Raw genomic sequence first — 23,678 nt, forward strand, 5'->3', positions numbered from 1 at the left:
CCAAGCCCTTGTAAAGTACAGAGGGTAAACTTGTATTTAACTGGTTTTTTTGTTATTTTAGTATGGGAGGACTGTGACCCGAGCTTCGCCAGTGCTGGCAGAGCAGCTGCTCAGGCTGTCAGGGACCAGTCAGGAGCCTCGGATCCTCTGGTCACCCCATGGCTGGTTGCTGACGCAGCGTCTGGCTTTGGCACCATCATCTTACGGAGTCATTGCCTTGGCAGGATCCCCTTACACCATTTTAGAATTATGACAGAGATCACTGATCCCTTCGTCTTCAGGAGATGCCACAGCAGAGGCCTTCAGCCTTCCCCATTACTAACTGCCATCTCCCAAAGGGACACGCAGCAGGCTGGGCAAGCACACGAGGGTTTGGCTGAAAAGGTCACCGACACGTAGCCTTAAAATGAGACTGGGGAGATTCAGATTAGATAGCTGAAAAAAAAAAAAAAAAATCACATTTAGGGTGGTCAGGCATTGGGATAGGTTGCCCAGGGAGGTGGTGGAGTCACCCTGGAGGTGTTCAAGAGGTGTCTGGAGCTGGCGCTGGGTGACTTGGCTTAGTGATTTAAGGGCTACAGCGGCGGCACTGGGTTCACAGTTGGACACGATGATCTTAAAGGTCTCTTCGAACCCTGACCATTCTATGATTCCGTGACAGCGTCACGACCGCCAGCATCTCCATCCCTCCACCGCCCTCCCCTTCCCGCCCGGGGGCGGCGCGCATCCCCGGCGCGCTCCCGCGGCCGGCCGCGTCTCCAGGGCCCCGCACGGTCCTTCCGCCGCCGCCGCCGCGCTGCGGGCGGAGCGGCCGGCCCGGGAGGCGGGTGGTGTGTCCCGCACGTCATATCAGCCGCCCGCCCGCCATTGGCTGCGCCGCCTCACCCGACCGGGGCCGCGGCCGCCCGGGGCTGGCGCGGCGGCTCCCGCGCCCGGCGCTCGCCCCGCCCGGCGGGGAGGGCACGGGCGGGGCGGCGGCGCGGAGCGGAGCGGCGGGCCCGGCGCTGCCTGCGGCCGCGGGTAGGTCGGCGGCGGGTAACGTGACATCCGCGGCTCGGGGTTTATAAACCTTACCCGGGGCGCGGGCCGGCGGCGCGCAGCCGGCACGGAGGCGGCGGAGCGGCGGCCGGCGCGGCCCCCCCTCTCCATTCCGAGGTGAGCGGGCGGCCCGGATGCCCGGGGACAGACGGACGGGCAGGGGCGCGGAGGTTGGACGGGCCCGGGTAGGGAGCGAACCCCGTCCCCGCGGGAGAGGGGCAGCGCGGGGGTCGCGGGCCGGGGTCCGTGTCCTCCCGTGGGGACGAGGCGGCGCAGCCCCGGGGTTGCTCGGCTGGGTCGGTTCCCCCCGCATCCCCCGGTGCCCGGTCGGTGCTGGAGGATGCGGCGGTGTGTGTCAGCGCCTGACCCGTTGCTGGGGGCTTTACTAGCGTGTGCCTGTGCGTGTGTTTCAGGACTCCGGAGAAGCCAATGCCCAGGTTAGAGAGCTGCACCTGGAGCTGTTCCTGCACTGCCAGAGGAAGGCACAGGAGCCAGCTGGGGGACACGGCGGCGGGGCTGGCCGCCAAGGTGGGCGAGATGCTGAGCTCCTCCGTGTCGAGCCCCTCGCTGGCGCTGGTGGGTCGCGGAGCTCGCAGCCCCAGCACCTCCAGCGCCAGCAGCACCGCCAGCAGTACCAGCAGCACCTTGAACTGGAGTCAGCACCTGGTGCAGAGGAGCGTGGTGCTCTTCGTCGTGGGTGCTTTCATGGCCCTGGTGCTGAACTTGCTGCAGATCCAGCGGAATGTGACTTTGTTCCCTGACGAAGTGATTTCTACTCTCTTCTCCTCCGCCTGGTGGGTGCCCCCGTGCTGCGGCACAGCAGCAGGTGAGTGGCTGACCTCCACGAGTGATTTTTTGGTTTTTCCTCATTCTCTCGTGGAGGATGAGAGGCGGTGGGGCTGAATGCGTGACCCGTGCGCGTGGGAGCCCCGCATTTCCATCCGACAGCGAGTGATGCGAGCTCGGGCTTCTGGGAGGATGCGCGCCCGGCTTTATCCCCGCGCCAGGGCTGCCCGCGCGGTCCCGCGTGTCCCAGGGCCGGTTTTGAGCCGGTGCGCTCCGTCCGCGGGTGACGCGGGCGGGTTTCCCGCGGCTGGAAGCGCGGGCGCGGAGCTCGGGGCGCGGCGGGACCGCGGCGTTCCCGCCCGTCCCCGCTGCCCCCGCCCCCCGCGGCCGCGCGCCGGCCCCGCCCCCCGCCGCCCATTGGCTGCCGCCGAACTGGTGAGTGGCGGGCGGCGCTCGCCATTGGCTGGGGCCGCGACTGGCCACGGGCTGGGCCACAACAAGGAAGTCACGTGCGGCGGCGCGCGCGGCCCTGTCACCGGCCTGACCCTCACCGAGCCCTTCACCGGCCCGGCCACTGTCACCGGCCTGACCCCCACCCCTGTCACCGGCCTGACCCCCACCCCTGTCACCGGCCCGGCCACTGTCACCGGCCTGACCCCCACCCCTGTCACCGTCCCGGCCACTGTCACCGGCCTGACCCCCACCGAGCCCTGTCACCGGCCCGGTCACTGTCACCGACCTGATCCCCACCTCTGTCGCCGGCCCGGCCACTGTCACTGGCCTGACCCCTGCCCCTGTCACCGGCCTGACCCCCACCGAGCCCTGTCACCAGCCCGGCCCCCACCCCTGTCACCAGCCTGGCCCCTACCCGGTGCCCCTTGCCCACTGCCCCTGTCACCTGTCTGTCCCCTGTCACCTGTCTGCCCCTTGCCCGCTGACCCCATCACCTGCTTGCTCTCAGCACCTTGCCTGCTGCTCCTGTCACCTAACCATGCCCTGTCTGCTGTCCCTGTCACCTGCCTGGCCCCTGCCCGCTGTCCCTGCCTGTCACCTGCCTGTCCCTTGCCCACTGCTGGGCAAGTACCACAGAAGGCTCAGCCCATGGTGTGGTTGTCACAGCAGCTGCCACATACTTCGTGCTTTATAATTCATAACCCCCCCTGCAGTCCCTGTCTAGACAAAACAAAGTTTTGGTGAAGGGTTGGAGGATTAAAAAGGAGTTAAATTTTAGGAAATAAACCCAGTGTAATAGTTTTAAATTTGCATTGATAATACTTTAAACAACTTGTGCATATTTTTGTTTAATGCAGTTATGTGATGTCTGCTTGTATCACACAGTGAAGGGGGTATGAAAGATAAACCATAAACTCAAATGAATAATGAACTGTGTTCATTAATGGGTGAACATTAAAGGTTCATTAAAGGATGGCCTGGGATATTCTCCAATGAGAATTCTCATAGTCCTGTCACAGTTGGATTAAACTTTGGAATTTAGCTGTTATCATAAAGGCAAGAGTCCTGGTAGCTGGCATCAGAGTTATGAAGCTGTTTCAGAACACGTCTGTCTTGGAATAGTATGTTCTCTAGCCTTCTTAACATAGAATTTATTACTCTTAGGAGTTTAAGGGATTAAAAAAAAAAAAGAGAGAGAGAGACCAGGAAAGGAAATAAATAAACACAGAAGTTGCACTTAGTAAAATTGCAACCCTGAAGTTGGTGACAACTCAGGGAGTTGCAATCCCTAGAAGAATGAAAATCTGGTGTTCTTGCCAGCAACTGAGCTAACACTAGCCTATGTTTTTCTTCTGCAACCAGCTTTCAGACTGATAAAGGCTGAAAAATGCTTTATGGAGATAAAAGCTTTGTCTTGTTAATTGTATGAGTAGTTATTTTTCCCTGATACCAGTAGACTGATGGCAGCTGCTTGTTTAAGTTCAGCTCTGCTTCTGTTTGGTATCAAAATTCATCTGACATGGACAGGAGCACTGTCCCTGACTTACAGCCCAGCAGAAAGAAAGAAAGCAGCTCTGCTAATAAACTTTTAAGTCCAGGCAAATATTTAATTCACAGCCTGATTCACAGCTGATGAATCATGCTCATAAAGCTGTCAGCCCTGCACGTGAGCAATGAACACAGATTCCACTCATCGCAAAGCTTTTATTGTGCTTTGCTTTTATTGGTACAAGCGTTTGCTCAGGATGTCAAATGACAAATCTCTTTAAACAAAAGGAGCTTCAAGTCAGATACCTTAACAAAGCAATATATATTTAAAGGTTCAAAGAGAAAACTGCTTGTTAGAGTGGGGTTTTCACTTCTCTAAAGACAAGACGAGTAATAATTGTGTTTTCTTCATCAGGCTTACAGCAGTGTGATGAGCACCTCGCTGCTTTCTCAAGCACTTGCGTGCCAAGCTAATATTTATTGGTGCTGGAGTAATCCTTGCCTAGCAGCTGGTACAAGTGGTGTTCCTTCTCTTGCAGCTGTGGTTGGCCTGCTGTACCCCTGCATCGACAGCCACCTCGGGGAGCCCCACAAGTTCAAGCGGGAGTGGGCCAGCGTCATGCGCTGCATCGCCGTCTTCGTGGGCATCAACCACGCCAGCGCTGTATCCTTCAGCTAGTGTGTGCTCCATGTGCTTACTCTGTGCTCATCAAACTGTCTCTGCCACTCGGTCTGGGGGAGGATTGCCACGGTAAGGGTGGTGCTCCTGGCAGAGAGGTTCTGTGAGAGCTGCTGAACACTGCAGTGGCTACTGTGAGATGTGTAACACAGCTCACTTGAAGTGTTACGGGAGGGGAGGGGAGTTGACATCGTGGTGTGTCTTGTACAGCTGCAAGCATGACAGTGTAAGTTGTTTTAATCTATATCTAAAAGTAACACAACTAACTCGTGATGTGCTAGTGAGAAGCACAAAATAAGTGTTCTTTTTGTTAAGATAAGGTGGCTTGAGCGGAAAACCTAAGTGAGCTGGATTACCCAGGTTACTTGAGACAAAAATCCATCAAAGTTAAACGTTTCAAAATGTAACATATACTCTAGATGCTCAGTGTGACAAAAATTGATGTTAACTTTGCAGTCATGTTCCAGTCAGAGTTAACAAGAGCTATGATTGCTTAGCAGGTCTGAAAAGCAAATCCTTAATGTATTGTATTTAAAGACAGAGAATTGTGCTCACTTTCAGTTTGAGTTCTCCCTTGTTCAGTTTCAGTAATAGGATGTCTGCAGGTTTAAAAAGGACTGTCCTTAACATCTTTTTCCAGAAACTAGACTTTGCAAACAACGTCCAGCTGTCCCTGACTCTGGCAGCCTTATCACTGGGGCTTTGGTGGACATTTGATCGTTCAAGAAGTGGTCTCGGACTTGGAATAACAATAGCCTTTGTAGCAACACTGATAACTCAGTTTCTTGTATATAATGGTGTTTATCAGTAAGTTAGCTTCTAAAATACTATTTCAGCTCTCTTGTCTTAACTAAAAGCATGGGTGCACATGAACTGGAATTTAGTTGTTAATATATTTGGCCATTCTTGTAAGATGTTTTGTTTGGCTAAGGTTGTCCAGTTGTTCCAAATGCCCAGACTGAGAACTGTGGGTGGAAGGTGGGGAGCATTGGGACTGGGATGTGTGTTGAAATGGTAACACCTCAGAAAACTGAGCTTCCACTGGCTCTCAGCAGAGTGAATTTCTAAACTTTACTGGCTAGGATAAGGGGGTTTAGAAGCTTGTGAAGTTTACAGGCTTAATTTGGTCTCCCAGTTTCCATATCCTCTGTTGCTTTTTTTTTTGTTGTTGTTGGTTTTTGGGTTTTTTTGGGTTTTTTTGTTTCAGCCCAGGGAGAGAATTCTGTAGCATCTGGTTAAGAGTTTGTAAGATGATGAAAGTTACTTGTCACTAACTTTCTAACTTATTTCCTTTTCTTTACTAGGTATACATCCCCAGATTTCCTTTACATTCGTTCTTGGCTTCCATGTATATTTTTCTCAGGAGGTGTGACTGTAGGAAACATAGGACGCCAGCTGGCTATGGTAATTACTGCATAATTAGTAGTTTCCTTAACAATCCAAATGCCTTCCATTGTTGTTAGTCCAAGAATAAACTATGCCTTGAAGGGTATGACTCATGAACTGTCAGAGTTGAATAGATGTATTCCTAAGAGCTGAACTGTAAGCAGACAACCTGTGTTGCCAGTAGAGTGGGTATTGTCTTAGTAAGTGTTTGAATATCTCTTGTATTTAACTTTTTCCAGTGGCAGCCTAAATAAGACTGGAATCAGTACATTGCTCCTGCTCCATCAGTATTTATAATTAACATTTCAGGTAGCTGGAGAACTGAGACACTGCTGGGCTTTCTCTAATTATTCATGCACTAAAGTATATATAGGGAAATGTCCCTATATAGCATCAAATTCCACTGCTCCAAAATCAAATATTCTCTTGCTGGTTACTTAACACATGATTCAAGTATCATTCCACACATGGGGTAATATAAATTGCTGTTTTGTTTGCCAGGTTGTTAAGGAATTATTTCCTTGTAGCACACTGAAGAGTAAACCTGGCTGTGTGTTTGTATACCTAAGGCTTGGTTGTGAAAGGTGTTCTGACACTGATGGATAATAATAATTAATATTGTGCTGATTTAACTTCTGTCTTCCTTGCTATGTAAGTCCTGTATCCTGGAAAACATCTTCAAGTTAACTTTCCTAAGGCTGCTGTGGTTTAGGTGTCTTCAATTTTTGCCGAAGGAAGGTCATTTGAGGTTTTTTAAAACACAAGTTCACTACTTCCCTTTCAAATCTCACTGATGCATACAATCTGCATTTGGGTTTCTTTAGGACTACATGTATGGGGGGAAGAGGAAGCATAATTTCTCTTTTTAAATTTACCACTCACATCAAGTGAAAACCATACATTAACTGAATTCTGTTGAAGCTTTGGTATTGCAGCAGAGTCTCAGAATAAAATTACAGTTGGTTTTATGCTACAGTTCTGTATTTCACACAGTGCTTTCCCGTTGCTCTGCTGCTCCTGTTAGAAAGCAAAGGAAGGCAGCCTTAAACTAGAAAGAGCTAAAATGAATTTAGACACAAAGAACATTTTTCTTTTGCTATTGTTTCACCTGGCATCTCACTTGAGTATAGTTAAAATCAGTCTGGATTCTGCCTGCAGCTTTCCTGTCAATCTTGTCATCTTCCTCATAAAGAAAGGGGAAAAGTTGGCAACGCAGAGCTTTTTATTCTGGTTATTTAGAGGTGTCTTCTCATGTGTTTTATATTGCCATTACTTAGTCAGGAAAAGCTTGGGGAAGTACAGCATTTTCATAGGAATACTTCTGCAAGTCATTGTGAAGCATTGTGTGCTAGAAATCCAAAGAAGCAGAGTCTGTAATTCAGTCAACCACATCTTTCTTCTGTAGAGGTAATTCAAAAGTCCCAGTCTGTTTTGTCAGCCATCGTGGTTGTGGCCAGAAGATGGAATGTAGCATTGTTTTAACCCATACTTGAATTAAAGTTATTTCTCTGGCTATATATTGTGCTGCAGCCCCTGAGCTCTTTGCTGCATGTGACAGATATTTTCTGGGTTTGTCCAGAATAGAAGGTGGCACCTGTGGAAATCAATGGAGTAAAGTTGCTTTGCTTTGTCCTCAGCCCCTGTCCAGATTTTCCAGTTAGAAATGAAAAGTGAAATGAAAAGTGTCCTTGAGACATCTCCTCCCATGCTGATAAATGTTAGCTGGGAGATCCTTGCTGCTTTCCAGTCACTGGATTTCAAGGCAGCTCCCATGTACTACCAAAGTGCAGTGTGACCTTTCAGCAAACCTGCTGTTAGCAGAGACTTTGGGGTTTTGTTTGGCTTGTTGGGATTTTTTTGCTACCAGCTTGAGGATGAAGTCCAGTGTTTTCTTTTAGTAGGTTTTATTTTTAGTAGGTTTTATAGCAAAAGAAGAGGTGATGGTGCTGCTGCTGCCATCAGTTCTTTCTGCTCATTCTGACACCTAGAGTTGCTCAGTCAGTGCTCATCAGCTGGGTTAAGTGGGTGGCAACACTTCATTTTGAGTTGTAACCATCTTTCTCAGCGTCTGACAAATTTGGGTGGTACTCAGAACTTGGGCCTCACAAATATCTATTGTGTACTAATGCTAGAGGCTGGAGAACTGAGAATGAATTCAGTACTTGAAAATATATTTGCATTTTGACCTTAGAAGAGAACAAGTTACAAGCTTTGTTTCAAAGAAAAATGGGTTCAATACCTCATAGTGACATATTACTGTGTTCCATACAGAAAAGGGACTTAGGAAGAAATGAGTAAGTCTCTGATACCAGGCTTTGACTGGAAAATAAAGTAGCTTGTGGTTAAAGGCAGTTTGAAAAAGGGCTGTTAAAACTGAATTAATGAACGTCCATTAAGTGAAGCATTGAGTACCTTCTGCTAAGAAATAAACTGAGATAGAGAGGAAAGATAACAAAGTCTTAGAAAAAGCAATGAAATTGGCAGATGGATTTTTCAGATGCACTGATTGAGGCAACAAACACCCATAGTGATTTTTTTTTTTTTTTTTTTTGTCCACATTTAGGAAGTGAATCCTCATTAAGATTTTAAAAGAAGCCATGCTCTCTAGGTCACTGTCAGCCTAACTGGAGTTACTTTTCTATTTAATAATTGAAAATATTGCATAATGTATTCACTTATCAGATGGCATTAAAACCTGTGTTTGATGCTTTTTGTCCATAGGGTATTCCAGAGAAACCACACAATGACTAAACCTTTGAAGAAGAGCACCTGGTGCCAGTGTGAAAGCAACTTTATGAAGACGTGTTCCTTTTTAAAACTGAAGATTATTTAGAAGAAATAATCTCTTTATGGGCTCACTGCACAAATGACTTGTGGGAAAAAAAATTTACCCACTCTTAGAATAGCCAAGTGAAATTAACTGCTTATCTTGAAATCTTACCCTGATTTACCACATAAGCATTTGCATATGGCTGTTCTCTGGAAGAGTTTAACACCAAGTGCATACAACTGTTCAGGCTAAGTGGCAGTTTTCCAAGTATTAGATTCCACTGCAAGTTATTGAATCAGCTGCCGTGTTTTAAAGCCTTGAAACTGAAATTTAATTACAAGCTCTTGTATCAGTGCCCAAAGGAAGTAGATCGATGGTGCTTAACAATGATGAAGTATGGTTTAATAGGAATAGTATTTATCCAAATCTTTAAAAAATAGGGTTATTTAAAAATAAGAGTGATCGAAACAGATTAAAGGCATTGCACTAATGCTTTTAGGAGTTTTATGAAGGAATCATGCCCTTACTTGTAATGCTGCATTAAGTTTCTGTCTTTGACGGTGGAGAGGGTTTGAGGGATGAGAGGTTGGAAGCCTTAGTTTGGAATTTCTAAATTACTTCAGTATGAGAAGTGAGCACAGGAGACAATCTTGGTCAAATGTGAACCTTTATCAAGAGATTCCAACTGGAAATTTCATTACTCCTGAGGCTTGCAGTTAGATTTGCAAGAATCAAGCTCTGGCCACAATTCAGTAAGAAATCTCAGTGTGTGTGTGACTATGCCTGCTTAATATTAGACACCTGCTTCAGTGTCTCACCAAAGGACATCTTAAGTATCTCAAATGTCTGATGTTACTGAAAAACCATGTCATTGCTTAGCTATCAAACACGTGCCCCCAAGTTCTTTGATTTGTCATTTCCTCCTAGAGCTGTCCTTTGAATCCGTGTTTGGACTGAAATGATTAGAAAAAGAATTGGGCCTCAAATGTGATTTAAACTGTATGTGAAGAACAGCTTGTTTTCTCAGTTCAGTTTCTGAAAGAGATCACTACTTGTTTTTACACAGCCCTATAGAACTTGCAATCTGTGATTGCCTTCTTAAAAACAAAAAGTGCTTATGTCACTACATTAAACATTTGGTGTTTCTTAATACATAGTTCTGGTGAGCACAACGTATTCATTTGATAGCTTAGACCACAGGAGACCTAAATAGCAAGTATTAGGTCTTAAAAGTTGAAGTGCAATGTACAGTAAGTCTGAGCCTCAAGTTCTCTTCAATATCGATCATTTCTTATGAGAGATTAAAGAGAAAAGGGTTCTGAGTTCATTTCAATGCTGCATGGAGTCAAATGGAGCAATAATTTATTTAACTAGTAAAGCTAGTTTTGTTGTATCTTACATTGAACCCAAATTTTTAGAAATACTCCAATTTTGTGGTTATGGTGTACTTGTAAACTTTTATGGATTTGCCTTTTTGTATTATGCAATTTTTTTTTCTTGTTGTGTTCTTTTCCAATTTTACATGGCTTCAGTTATAGTTAGAGGCTTCAGTTAAAGGTTGAACCATCAAAACAGAAGTTGAGGCCAGGTCTCTGTTCTGGCTGTTTTCACTCTTCTAAGGGAATGCTAGCAACAAAAGTTTAGCACAAAGTCTATACTACAGAGCAGACCCCAATTCTAACCTTGCTTTGGTTTAAATCAAGAGTAATTTCATTGATATAAGATCCTTCCTCAAATGTTCAAAACCTAAATAATCAAATTTTATAAAACTGCTTGAAGAGATTGGGATAGGTTCAGCTCAGCTGTTTAAGGAGCTGCTGCCTTGCTGGAATTACAGCTTTGTAACCATCTTGAAACCCATTTCAAAATGTTGTGAAACTGTAAGTAAGTAAAGCTGGCAGTGATCTCTATGGATATTTGATAGAGAAGTAATCTCAGACTTATTTGTAAAGATTGAAACTAAATCTGTACCTGTTAGAAATAATACAGCCAAAAACATAAGTCAAAAGTTCATTTTTTGCCAATACTTTTGAGTATCATAACCAAAGTGATTTAAGTTTGGAAGAGGTGGGGAGGGGAGTGAAGAAAATTTGCACTATTCTGAATTTGAACACTTAAATTCTCATTCTTACTGATAAGTTTTCAGCGGTGTGTTTGGTTTTACACTTTTTTTACTATTAAAGTTTTAAGATCAAACCATGTTTGCCTTGGATTCTCTGTGCTTGCATTATGCAGGAATGTTTCTTGAAAAGGACAGTTGTTATGGTTGCATAACAAATATTCAGTCATGCATATGCAGTGGTTAAAAAAAAAAAAATCCTAAATTGAACTTGGCAAGATCAGCTTCGGCATGGGTTGTAACAGTTGAAGAAAAACAGCCTTGCTATTGTAGCAGGAAAGCAGAGTAAGTGTGTCGTGGTTTTGTGGCTTAAAGTACAGAATCTTACTGCCATTGTCTTCCAAAATGCTGAAATTCATAATTGAAACAAAATACAGAGGGGGCAGGGTAAGCATGCAAATTCCTGCTGTGGTTTGGTTGTGTGCAGCAGTGATTACTAAAGGTTGAAGCATCTTGAAGAGTGCAAGCTAAGAATGAGCTGCTAAGGCTAAGCAACTCTAATAGCAGCTCACAATTGAGACCAAAAGTCTTCAATTTTGCTGCACTTAAGTGTCTATTTTAGACTTCAAGAAGATGCTGCATTTTCAGTGGAAACAGAAGAATGACTTTTTGGTCGATTTTCAGTTGGCTTAGCTGAAGAAAGCTTCATTAGGAATTTCTTAACTATTTTAGCTTGAATAACCTGTGTTTAAATTCAGTGTAGCAGCTGAGGAGGTAAGTGTTAACAGCTCCAATCTGATGGCCCATGTACATCCAGGTACACTGATTTCCCTGAAACTGCATTCAAATTTTGTGAAAAGGAATTAAATACATATTTTTATGTATGTGATTATATATATATATATATATAAAAGGTTGTGAGATGAGACACAGCCTGATCTTGGAGAGCTAAAGCATGATGTTCTCCTTTTGAGTCAGGAACAGGTGTACAAAGTTTATAAAGGAAAAAAAAAAAAACCTGAAATATTCTTCCCAGCAAGTGGGATGATTTGACGTGTGCATATTCCTGCAGATCCATCCTGTGGCTCGTGCAGCCTTTGGCTTTAATCATGGGGATTTGCAGGTGCTAAATTAGCCACAGGAGGGCCCATAGTCTGTTCTCTGAATGCAGCAGGAACATATTGAGATGAATAATGAAATTAGGTCTCAATTGCCTTTACTGCACATCAGAGTAGCTCCAAAATTCATGAAAACAAAGCATTACACACTGGACTAATTGAACAAAGCATATATATGAGAGCTTTTTGAGGGTTCTGTCTTGGAAACAGGTGAGAGCTGTGAGTGACAGTGGGTTCTTTCAGCTAAAAGACCAAGAAGGGCTCCTATAGATAGGTAACAGTGATTTCTCTGGATAAGAAAACACCACAGGAGTTGCTCGATACATCATTTGGAGTCATCTCCCTGTGTTTAAATTCTCATATTGCACAGTGATAATGTTGTGCCTTCATGGGCTGCAAATGGGGATAGATGAATTTCATATTCCATGAAGCCTCATGCCTGTCTGTGTGACAAGAGAGTCTGTAGTAGATTGTGATGATGCTTCTAGCCTGTTCCAGTTAACTTTCAAACACAGAATTCAAAGGACATATGATAATTCCTATAAATAATGCACTACTACCCAAAAACACATAAAAGGTCAGAGCTTTACTGAGTTTTATTAAGTGAATTCTTTTCTTCAGCTATAAATTACACCCTCTCTATTTCATTGTCTTGTTTGTGTGTTCAGTAGCTTGACTGCTATTACACTTTTATTAAATATCAGAGAAGTTACATAAACAGAGGTTACATAAACTTGCTGTGTTTCCTAAGAATTAAAACATCAGCTACAAATCAGCAGAAATTAAACACAGCTACAGCGTTTTCTCCCAGCTCAGTAGCTGGCATGGGGCTCCCTCTGACAGCCAGGTGAGTGTCCCTTGGGTACCCCTGCCATGGTTTGGGGCTGGGAAGGGGAGGCTGTGTGTCTCTTACTCATCTGAAAGCACAGGGAGTTCATCCTTTGCAAGGTGTCTTAGAGTAGGGGCCAAAAAATTAAAATAAGTTAACCTGGACTCAGAAGTGAGTCGAGATCACACCCAGTAAGGGCCTGTGACAGAAAGGCTCACTGAGATGCTCCTGGGGAAATGTAAGTTGTTCACATGTGACCATGGAGTTCTCCAAAACAGAAGGTCTTCTGACTGTTCTGGCTGTATTTTGAGTTGCATAATACTGGAGATTTCATAGAATCATAGAAAAGTTTGGGGTGGCACCTTAAGGACCATCTGGTTCTAAGCCCCCTGCCATGGGCAGAGACACCCACTTGCCCAGGTTGCTCCAAGCCCAATCCAACTCGGCCTTGAACACTGCCAGGGATGGGGCATTCACAGCTTCTCTGAGCAACCTGTGCTAGATAAAATCACCAAGCACACAGTTTGGGTCAGCTGGAACACTTGTTACCACCTTGACAGGCACTGGTTTTATTCTGACCTTTGAAAAGTGGTCCAGGTTGTCTGACAGTGCAATGCTTCACCTCTTCAAAAACCTAAACCACTCTTTCTTATAAAAATGAAATGAGAAATTTCAATTTCCAAACGTTTTTCCTCATTATTTTAATGTTGCAGAAATGTATAAGGATGTGTTGGTTTAGGAATTATCTTTTCTTTTGATTAATCAGTATTTTTTGTCAAAAAAAAAAAAAAAGGTTTTTCAAAAAATTTCTGTTCACTTTTGATAAGTATCACCTTGCTTATGCACCACCCTCATCAATCTTCTATTTTCTGGCCCAGGGTAATCACTTTCTTCTTCTTTCCTGCCCTTTGTTGTTTAAACAGCCTCCTCTAGGCTTTATACTGGCTTCATCACCTTCCAGACCTCACCTTCTTCTCTGCCACCCAAGAGAGGCTTGAAAGGCAGCAGATACCTGTGCTGGATCTGCAGTCTGCAGCTCTTCATTCTCAGGCATTACTCAGAGCTTGTTCAAGGATTTTTTTTTTTCCCCCCTGTTTTCTTGCCTCTTTCTGTCAGAAACTCTTTCTACAATAAAAAGTCAGCCTGCTGGAAGGACCAGCACCTGGGGAAGCAAGCAAGGAGCTGTGCTGTTCTGCAGAACCTCTGCCTTGTTCTGACAATTGTGTTTGGGAAGATGAAGTTTTATGTTTAAAACAATCAAAACAACCCAAGCAAACCCCAAGTTTTTCTCACCTGCCCTGGCTCAGAAGAGAAGCTTTGCAGTGCCAGCTGTGTCACTGTCATGTGGCACTGGAGGCTGCTGGGGTTTTGAACAGCAGCATCTGGACATGGGATACCTCAGGCTGTGTTACCTCTGGGTCCTACAAGCCATCCTAAAGCACCTCTTGTGCTGCTGCTGTGTTACAAAAAAACAGCTGCTGGTGGGTTTGATGCTAGGTATCACTGCAAGAGATGTCATCCAAAAGCAAGAGAAGCTCTCTGTGATCCCTGATCACTCCAGGTGTGCAGCTGACAGCACAGGCTGGAGGGTCCTTCTGGAGGGATCTGTGCTGCTGAGCTCTTGCACCAGGGCCCTGTAGCACAGAGCCTGGGCACTGCGCTGGAGGGATGAGCAACCAGCTCTGATTTCTCCAGGAAATCTGCTGCTCCTGGGCTGCTAGAAGAGGTAACACAAGCTGATGTTGGAGGAAGGTGCAACACATCCCTGCCAGCATCAATTCAAGCCCACTCCAGATTTTGCCCTGCAAGGATCAGACAGCATAGTCCAGAAATATCTGGAGGTGCAGAGGAAATAATCCCCAGGAATACATACCCTGCTGACATACCCAGCTCTAGCAAAATAAACAGGGCAAAAATCAAAACTCCAAGGGCTCTTTTGGGCAGCAGAGACCTTGTCCAGACAAGCAGAGCTAATTTATTTCTGTGCACAGCTCTGCAGCAGGGAAATTCTTTGCAACCTCTGGCTCAAACATTTTTCTTTGCTTGGCTGAAGCACACAGACAGTGCAGTCAGTGACGTCCTCACCCCAGAAAGGATTCAAACACAGCTGACCTGAGGTGCAGCACAGGTGAAGTCAGTGGGACTGGAGATGTGCTGAGCATCACGAGCAGCTCCAGGTCTGGAGCTCTGCTCCCAGCCATAGCAGAGCAGCAGAGACTGTCACTGCTAAGGGCTGGAGGTCAGACATGAATAATCCTCCTACCAAACCTCCCACAGGTCACCTTCCAAACACCTTGCTGGAACAGTTGAGTAAGAGTGAATAAAAACATCAGCAAAAGAGCCACACTGAGTCGTAAGCACCTGAGTTATCAGCTCAGTGGAAGAAGACAGTAATGGTGTCTAACAGCATAACTAATCCTGATCATTTTACTCAGGATTTTAGCAATTCTTTGGTCTTTTCATGCAGAGAAAACACCTGGTATCACCAGGGCAAATCCTGCTGCCACTGTTTAGTCTTTTCTTCACCTTTACTCCCACAACTTGTGGTGCTGCTGCGATGGGAGTCCTACCACAGTACAAACGAGTCTGTTCTCAGCACAGATTGAAGGCACAACCTGGGGATGATTCTCTTGGTGGAACTCAGCTGCAAAGGATAAACATTCCTATAATTGTAGACACGCCAGGGTATTCAAAGGCACCCCTATAGGCTGGTGGATTTGGCACAGGAGACACATAGCCACCAAAACTGGCAGCTGAAGACCACTGAGAGGATGTGAGACACCTCAGAATCATATAATCACTTACACTGGAATAACATTTAAGGTCATCAAGTCCCACTGGTAACCCAGCACTGCCAAGTCCATCACTTAAATCCTGTCCCTAAGTGCCTCATCTGCACATCTCATAGAGACCTCCAGGGCTGGTGACTCCACCACTGCCCTGGGCAGCCTGTTCCACTGCTTGACAACCCTTAAGGAGAAGAAATTTTTCCTAATAACCAATCTAAACTTCCCCTGGCTCTACTTGAGGCTGTTTCCTCTCATCCCAAACCAAAACAGCAGGTGGCTCAAGATTTGAACCCCACCTTCAATCTCCACTAATATGGGAACCAAAGACATCCATCAGTGCTTATGATGAGAATAACTATGGTTTGGGGGGTTTTCCCAACAATTAAACATTGGAAGTAGACCATGAAGCCAGCAATGCCCAGTTACCTCATCATCATCACACCCACAACTCATTGTCATGGGAAGGATCACTCTCCTGGAAGGTGCAGCCAGGTGATGGAAGTCTGAATGCAAAGTTCTGAGGTCAATAGAACAAGTAGCCTCACACAGGAGCTGGTGAGTAAGTCCCATCAGAACTGCAGTGGGATTTGGGGAAAGAGCAGCTGCATTTGTCTGCCTGCTCCCTGGGTATGTTCCACCTGCTTAATTGAAGGCAGGTCCAAGTGAGCCATCTGTTGACCTGGTTGAGGAATCAGAGCTTCCCACTAATTTAAAGATATTCTTACAGGTTATTAAAGGCCTAGAAGGAAAGGAGAGATGGATAAAAAACCACAGTAAGAAGCTTTGCCTTAGAGGCACAGGTAATATCTGTAACAGCTGCTCCACCCTATGCCTAAGCTAATTGTTAAATGAATCACCCTGGCAAAAGAAGCATTAATAAAGGGAAGCGAAGACTGAACATCTGGAAAATAATATGAAAGGGAAGAATTTTCATATTTTGGAACTCCTTGCTGGGTGGGAACTGCTTGGGGAGACAGCTCTAATTGCTTGTCTGAGAGAATGAAAAGCGAATCTATTCCCAGTCTGAAATCAGCACAGTCATTGTGTATTCCTCTCTGCTCTCCTGTCCCAGTGCCACACTGTTACAGGGGGCCCTGACCTGCAAAAATCAAGACAAGCTCTTCATCTTGTGCTCCTTGGCCAGACAGCAATGTGCATCCACAAAGGCAGTGGTGTGCAGCTCCAGCTCCTCAGGAGCTAGATCCAAGCTCAGAAGCTGTTTTCAGCAGCCAAGTGCAAGATGCACTGTCAAAATAAGGCTATTGTGGTGGCACCAGGCTTGGTGCTGCTGGGTGGTTATCCTTTGATAAACCAGCTTTCTGCCCGAGGCTGTCAGGCTTTCCTGGCAATGGCTGTGGGGCAGGAGGGGAGAACACCAGGCCTACTGCTGCTTGCTCCTGCTGTGCTTTGCAACTCTTTGCTGGATATGGGGAGCTAAAGACACAGCAGTTTCTCTCTCTGCTGAAAAAGGACATGGCCAACACACAGCAGAGTCCTCTGTGCAAGCCCCTGGGGATATCTTGTCCAGCACAGCAAGGAGCTCTGCAAAATGAGCCCACACCACAGTCTGAGTGAGACCCTTCATGATTTGACACTGGAAACTGGGCTGGATGAAACTCTGGAACGTTCTTGGGTCTCAGTCAGCTTTGGTAAGGAGAACCAAACCAGGATACCATGGATCTCTCTGACAGTAGGATGCTGGAAAACAGATTGTGCTGCAATACCTGTGTGCTAACGGAGTCTGACTGGGTTTGGCTTTTCTGCTCACCATTTCCTCACAGAAGCAGCTCATAGTGGTCATGATTCTTGCACATTCCCTCCATTTGGTCTTCTTGATCTTCTGCCATTTTGCAAGTTCTCAGTCTCTTGTCTCGGAGAAGAATCTCTTTCACTTAACACCTCAAAGAGCCCTGTGCAGCCAGATCTCCATCCAGCAGAGGCAGAGCTGGTTTCTGCACGAACCAATCCTGGGCAGCCACTTCCCAGGGCACGTGAGCCGCAGGACACAGTGGGTCTGCAACAGGGGCATGGTGAGGGGAGGGGAGAGAAGCAGCACTGAGCCAGGGCTCTGCAGCAGGACAGGTTCACAGCTCTCCCATTTCAGCAGGAGTGTAAAAGTCTGAGCCACTTTTCTAAATAGAGCCTAGAAGTAACTCAACTACGTTCCAAAGGTAATGCTGCTCCCAGGCCAAGCTTGCACAGCGTTGTCAGTGGTGTGTCAAGCCCTTCCAAGCTTTTCATTTCCACCTGCAAAAGGAATGGGGAAGGTTTTCAGTATTACATTTTCATTGGTGTAGGTGAAATGCCAACCTGAGCACAGGCAGAGCTCTTATGTGGCACCCCACTCCTAAGGTCCCCAGCACCACCTGGCTTGCCCCAAATCTCACCCCTCTGGTGCCACTGAAGGGAGGACCTTGGGCACCTGTTTCTTCATTAGCTGAACACAAAACTTTCTGTAACTCTGATCTACTCCTCCCTGCTGCTCTTCTGGACTACCTGTGCATGGGAATCAATCTTGCAGGCAGGAGACCTGACACAGGGATGTGTCACCAGCTCCCTGACACCATGTGTCACTCAGGGGGGCTGTCCAGTGACACGGAGCAGAGGAGGGCTCCGTGGGTGCCAGCTCAGGGATGGAGAGGGACAGCACCATGGGTGCAGGGAGAGAGGAATGCCACTGAAGCACAGACAGTGCTGAAGCAAAGGGAGGGGTGTGGGGGGGCTGGGGCTGGGCAGGCGCATTCCCAAACATCCACGCAAAGGATCCTAAAGCATAATTATGAAATTTTAAAAAACAACTTGACGTTATAATTATAACGGTTCCTGGAGGAGCCGCGTAATTGAATTCTAGGGTGTCTCGCTCTCATTGCAGGCACTAACAAGAGAATGGCTCAGCTTCCCTCGCAGCCTTCCCGGAGCCCTGCAAAGCTCGGGAGACACCCAACAATTCAATTATTGTTTCCCTCTGGAAAGCAGATCATTTTAGACACGCGGCCAGCTCTAATTACAAAGGAGAGGGGGGAAAATTTCTTGTGTCCAAAATTATTTGACTCATTAAAAGGATTTACTTTCCGCCAGGCCTAAGGAGTTGAAGCTCTGGTGGAAGGATGGAAAGCAGAGAGGAGCAGCAGCTCTGGCAGGAAGGAGAGGGACCCCTGCCTTGCAATGGTGCCCCCAGGAGCCTGTGCCCGGGGTGAGCCCCTCCAGGTGCCCCTTGCCCAGGGAAAGCTGTTTTCCATGCGGAAGGAAGCCGGGGCTCCAGCCAGGGCTGGCCGGGCAGGCAGAGTTCATGGCAGACCACGAGCAGCTCCCTCGCAGGGGTTTGGCAGGAGCGAGACCAGGGCTGGGGCTGGGGGAATTTCCCTCCTCCCTGCTCTCCTCGGCGATGGAAGCATGAGGTCTTTTACTCAAAAGCTTCACTATGGTGTTGTGGTTTTTCGGTTTTCTTCCCCTCAGATTATTTTTAAATGCTCTTTTGTGGCAAAAGACGATTTTATGTAGGGGAGGTCCCTTTTCCAATTACCATTAATTAACTCATCTGTAATGGGTTTTTTAATAGCCCTCCATTTCCAGTGGCAGGAGAAGGCAACGGGCAGGAGGCTGAGCTGCTGCTCTGCCCCAGGATGGATCAGGGCACTCCAATCTTCCCAAGACAACACTTTAGAAGGGATTTTTTTCCATTTGGGCTTTTTTTATAATTTTTATAATTAAAAGAATGCCTTCATAGGCTTTACAGGGGCAATGTTGTTGCCCAGTGTGGACAGCTTGGGCAAGAAAAAGCGATTCTGGCCAAAAGGCTCCCGGAACCACTCCATGCCCTCATCCCCAAACCCACATCTTCCCTCCTCTCCAGTGCAATGAAATGAATTCCAGCGTAATGTTTATGGTTAATTTGAAATCTAGCACTTGTTAGCTAATCCTGTTAGTAGCTTGCAAAAAAACAAGGGATCCCTTGTATAATCAGTAATTATAACAGGCGTTTTATGTTAAATTATATCTAATAAGCAAGACAAAGAGAGAGATGTGTTCTCAGATGGAGCTTTCCTCATTAAAAAAAAAAAAATAAAAAGAAGTAAAAAGTCTTCTCCATGATGAAATTATACACCTAGAGGGGAAATTACAAAAAAAAAAAAAAAAAAAAAAAAAAAAAAAAAAAAAAAAAAAAAAAAAAAAAAAAAATTAACTGCTGGATGTCACAGCAGTGTCGCATCAATAAGTTTGGGATGTCACAGCAGTGTCAGGGGGTGGGAATTCAGAGTGGTTTCTGTGCCCCTGGCAGGACCTGACCCAGCCGGCCGCCGCCGAGGGCTCAGGAGCTGCGGATCCTGAGGGCAGGAGGAAGAGGAGGAGGAGGAAGAGCGTGTGTAGCCCAGGGCAGAATGGTGCCGCCGCCGGGGCCCGGTGCCCGGCTCCGCATGGACGGGGGCGGGCGGTGTGAGCCCCGGTCCCTGCGCACCGCGCTGCCCCGCACCGCTCCGCACCGCTCCGCACCTTTCCGGGGCAGGAGTGGGAGAGTCATAGTGAGAAGTGGTGCCCAAAAAAAAAATTATAAAAAAATGAAAATTTTTGACATTAAAAGAAATTAAAGCCCCTCCTGCTCCACAGAAAAGGGGTTTGTGCCCTGAGGAGCAGCACCCCCAGCCCGGGGGACTCCCCCTGGCTCTCCCGCGCAAGCAGCCGCGCTGTGGCCGCGGGTGCGCACCTTCAGCTCCGCGCTGGAGCTCTGCGGGACCTGGGGACTCCTGTCCGCGGGGATCCCTTTACAAAGACCCTTTAGGCTGTAGGGCCACCGGCCCTGGGTTCCGTGGTTTATTGGTTGTAAGGACTGATGGAAATAAAAGAAGGTAAAAGAAGATAGGAAAAAAAAAGTAAAATAAAAATTTTAAAGATCTAAAAATAGAACAAATAAAATAAAATATAAAATAAAATAAAATAAAATAAAATAAAATAAAATAAAATAAAATAAAATATAAAATAATAAAATCCAAGCCCCGGGGCAGGCTGGAGCGCGCCATTCTCTGCAACTTTTTCCCGTCTGAAAATCACACTTCCATTAAACCGTCCCCTAAAATGTGACAATGTTTAACTACCGGAGTTATTGTAAATACGTTTAATCAAATAGACTTTTGAGGAAATCTCCCTCCATAAACACGCAATCTTGTCCTTTAAACATGTGTATAATCAGGAAATCTAATTAAAAGCTAATCGGAGGGCCGTGGTGGGTTAATTCTGCGCGGGCGCGGGCGGGCTGCGCGGCGGCCCCGGCCGCGGTGACTCCGCTCGGCTTTTCCATCCGAGATGGCAAATCCTGCCCGCATTCCAAACACCGTGTGTCAGGGCGAGAAGCAAATGTTGTTTTAGCAGGAAAGTAGTAATAACAAAGCCATTTATGCAAGCACATTAGAGCGGCCGGAATCCTGCCTCTTAGTTAAAATTTTTGAGCCAGAAAATTAAAAACAAATATTTAACTTCGCAATTTGCACCCCCCGGCTGCTGCCGCCGCGAAACTTTCCGCATGCATATGGATGAACCCGGCCCCGCGCTCGGCCGGCCGCGGGAGATGGTTTAATGCGCTTTTAAATAAATTAATAGAGTTTTGGGGGCGATCCCGGGGCGAGGCGCGGAGGGGCCGCGTGTGCGCTGCCCGACGCGGGGAGGAGGCTGTGCCGGGGGGTGGCGAGCGCCGGCACCGCCGCGGCCACCGGCGCGGAGAGCGGCGGAAACTGCGCGGTTCCCACGGCCCGGGAAAAGCCCCTGCGCTGCTTCCGCAGCCGCGCTGAGAGCCAGGAGAGAGATTCCTGCGGGAATGAGCGCGGTGAGCACGGAGCGGGGACACCGCGCAGAATGAGCGGGGGTGGCGCTGAATTCCAGAGGGGATGGGGGAATGAGGGAAGGGAAGGGAAGGGAAGGGAAGGGAAGGGAAGGGAAGGGAAGGGAAGGGAAGGGAAGGGAAGGGAAGGGAAGGGAAGGGAAGGGAAGGGAAGGGAAGGGAAGGGAAGGGAAGGGAAGGGAAGGGAAGGGAAGGGAAGGGAAGGGAAGGGAAGGGAAGGGAAGGGAAGGGAAGGGAAGGGAAGGGAAGGGAAGGGAAGGGAAGGGAAGGGAAGGGAAGGGAAGGGAAGGGTAAAAATCAAAAAGAAAAAGCAAGAAAGTCAAAAGAGAGACGGGAAGACAAACATCAGGCAAGTTGGCTGACTGGGTTTGGTCCCACCTCGGCAGAGCACGGCGGGTTTGGGTGAGAGGGGCAGGGATTGGCACCCGGGACCGGCTGGGCACCCCCAGCTGAGGGCCCTCCCGAGCGTCCCATTGCAGTGCCCGCATCTCCCTGTCACCACAGTTCTCCTGCCCTGACGCCTCTCCCCCCGCAGACGAAAACTCTCGCATTTATCCTTCTCTTTTCCCCTCTTTTATTTCCCTACCGTCAGTTTGCCAACCGAGCATCATTTCTCGGTAAAATTCAATGTAACGAGTGCAGGCTGCATCGAGCGCGCCGGGTCGTGCCGCAGCGGGACGGGGCTTTTGCCGGGGCCACTGGTAATTGCAGCTTTTTGGGGGATTTGGGAGATCCTCAGCATCGACAGCCACTAAGTGTCATTTCCTTGGCTCGCTGGGGAAGTATGTGGAAGTTATTTTTATTTATGTGCTCCTGGTAGATTGTTTTGGCAGTTGCAATTTCCGTGTGACTTATCCAGACTCTCCTCCGAAAATCGCGAGAAAAAAAAAAAAAAAAAGAAAAGAAAAAGAAAAAAATAAGCTCCTTGACATTTATCCCCAGCTACTGCCGCTGCTCAGTAACGTTTAATTACAAAACTCGGCTGCGATGCCAACCTGTATCGGTCATTAGGAACCTTTCTTAAAATCTTGTCAGCCTGCAATGAGAAACAGATTTAATGGAGGCAACCATATAGATCCTAGTCTGCCAGCTGAAACTGAGACTAAGCAAAAGAGGATAGAAATGCTAAAAAAGCCACCACATTCCCTTCCTAGCAACCAACTCTTTCAATTTTTTACACTTCCCCCCCCACCCCCCCTTCCTGCTCTTCAAACTGCCTTTGAGGAACCGGGCATGATCTTTATTTTTAGGAGGTGTTTTGGGGAGGGAGAAACAAGTTTTGCCCGGGGGTGTCGCCTGCGTCGGTTTGGCTGGATTTGTTGGTTGGGGTTTTGAGGAAAGAGGCGATAAGAGATAGAGACGGCCCGTGGCGACCTCCCCCGTGTCCCCGGCCCCCTCCCCGGTGTCGCCGGTCCCCTCCCCGGGATCCCTGGCCCCGGCTGTCCTTGCAAAGAGGGGACGCCAGGGGGCAAGAGGCGTTCACAAAGGCTGCATCCTTCCATCCCTCCATCCTTCCATCCCTCCTTCTCCCCATCCCTCCATCCTTCCATGTCTCCATCCTTTCAACCCTTCACCCTTCCGTCTTTCTCTCCCCTCTCTCCCACGAGGAGCTTTCATCGTCTCACAACGGCAAAAGTCGTGTTTCTTATCAAAAACAAAAGGAAAAAAATATCCCGCGAAGTGGTCTAAATTCCCAATCCCCCCCAGCCTTATCTCCACGTGCACCTCGTGGGCACAGCAGCGCTGCCTGGCACGCAGCACAGCCAGGCGGAAACAATATCCAGCAGCCTTGTCAGGAACGGCAGAGTTTATTTAAGCCAGCTATTAATCCTACTTACCTTGCTGCTATTTGGACCTAATCCTATTTCCTCTGTGCATTATAAGGACAGTGAAACGACACATTTTTGTTCTCCTGGTGGATGGAGGCTGGCTGGGAGGAGCACGCCGCCGGTGCCTGGGCTGCCGCCGGAGCCGGAGGAGCGGGATGCGCTCCGCGGGCAGCAGCAGCCTCCAAAGGAAATCACTCAAGGGAAACTTCGCCAGAGACAAAAAAACCACATTCAATTTCCTGACTACTGCTTTCCTGTTCGAGTTATTTATTTTGGCAACCGCACGTTCAATAAATGAAATATTCAATCAACTGGCCTCCGTGCCAGCTCATATGATTCTTTTAGGAGTCCACTTTTTTTTTTTTTAATTTTATTTTATTTCAGTCCTTAGATAAACTGCAGGGAGGGTTCCCATATCCCAGCTTTGCTTGGCAACTGATGCATTACGTGACTTATGAATTTTGCAGACAATGAACCCCAGTGTGGCTGAAGCGGACCGTACACACATCTACGTGCCATTTCCCAGGCACCATAGACATTAGGGCATCATCTTTTTTCACACCTTTTCCTTTCCCAGACTTTGCCCCAAACGCTGAGTTGGGATGTGAAGCTAATGCCAGAGAT

At 47.3% G+C, this 23,678-nt stretch overlaps 1 protein-coding gene and 1 long non-coding RNA gene across 2 annotated transcripts; both read left to right on the forward strand.

Moving 5' to 3' along the window:
* The first annotated feature begins 1,062 nt into the window (after positions 1-1,062).
* Positions 1,063-10,799, forward strand: INSIG1 (insulin induced gene 1). The gene is made up of 6 exons (XM_053993425.1): positions 1,063-1,155; positions 1,452-1,864; positions 4,305-4,429; positions 5,085-5,251; positions 5,749-5,848; positions 8,552-10,799. The coding sequence occupies exons 2-6, from the start codon at positions 1,468-1,470 to the stop codon at positions 8,579-8,581; spliced, it is 819 nt and encodes a 272-aa protein (XP_053849400.1). The 5' UTR covers positions 1,063-1,155; positions 1,452-1,467; the 3' UTR covers positions 8,582-10,799.
* A 10,279-nt stretch (positions 10,800-21,078) lies between these two features.
* LOC128816549 (uncharacterized) lies at positions 21,079-23,385 on the forward strand. Its single transcript, XR_008439942.1, has 2 exons — positions 21,079-21,210; positions 23,110-23,385. It is a non-coding gene; the product is annotated as an uncharacterized LOC128816549 (long non-coding RNA).
* Positions 23,386-23,678: the final 293 nt, after the last annotated feature.

Source organism: Vidua macroura, chromosome 1, assembly GCF_024509145.1.
Source record: "Vidua macroura isolate BioBank_ID:100142 chromosome 1, ASM2450914v1, whole genome shotgun sequence".
NCBI classification, from domain to species: domain Eukaryota; kingdom Metazoa; phylum Chordata; class Aves; order Passeriformes; family Viduidae; genus Vidua; species Vidua macroura.

Bases quoted from the DNA above. Each gene is read 5' to 3' on its own strand.
- INSIG1 (XM_053993425.1), top strand. From the start codon at position 1,468: ATGCCCAGGTTAGAGAGCTGCACCTGGAGCTGTTCCTGCACTGCCAGA. The intron at 1,865-4,304 runs GTGAGTGGCTGA...CTTCTCTTGCAG, and splicing joins GTGCTGCGGCACAGCAGCAG to CTGTGGTTGGCCTGCTGTAC. The intron at 5,849-8,551 runs GTAATTACTGCA...TTTTGTCCATAG, and splicing joins TAGGACGCCAGCTGGCTATG to GGTATTCCAGAGAAACCACA.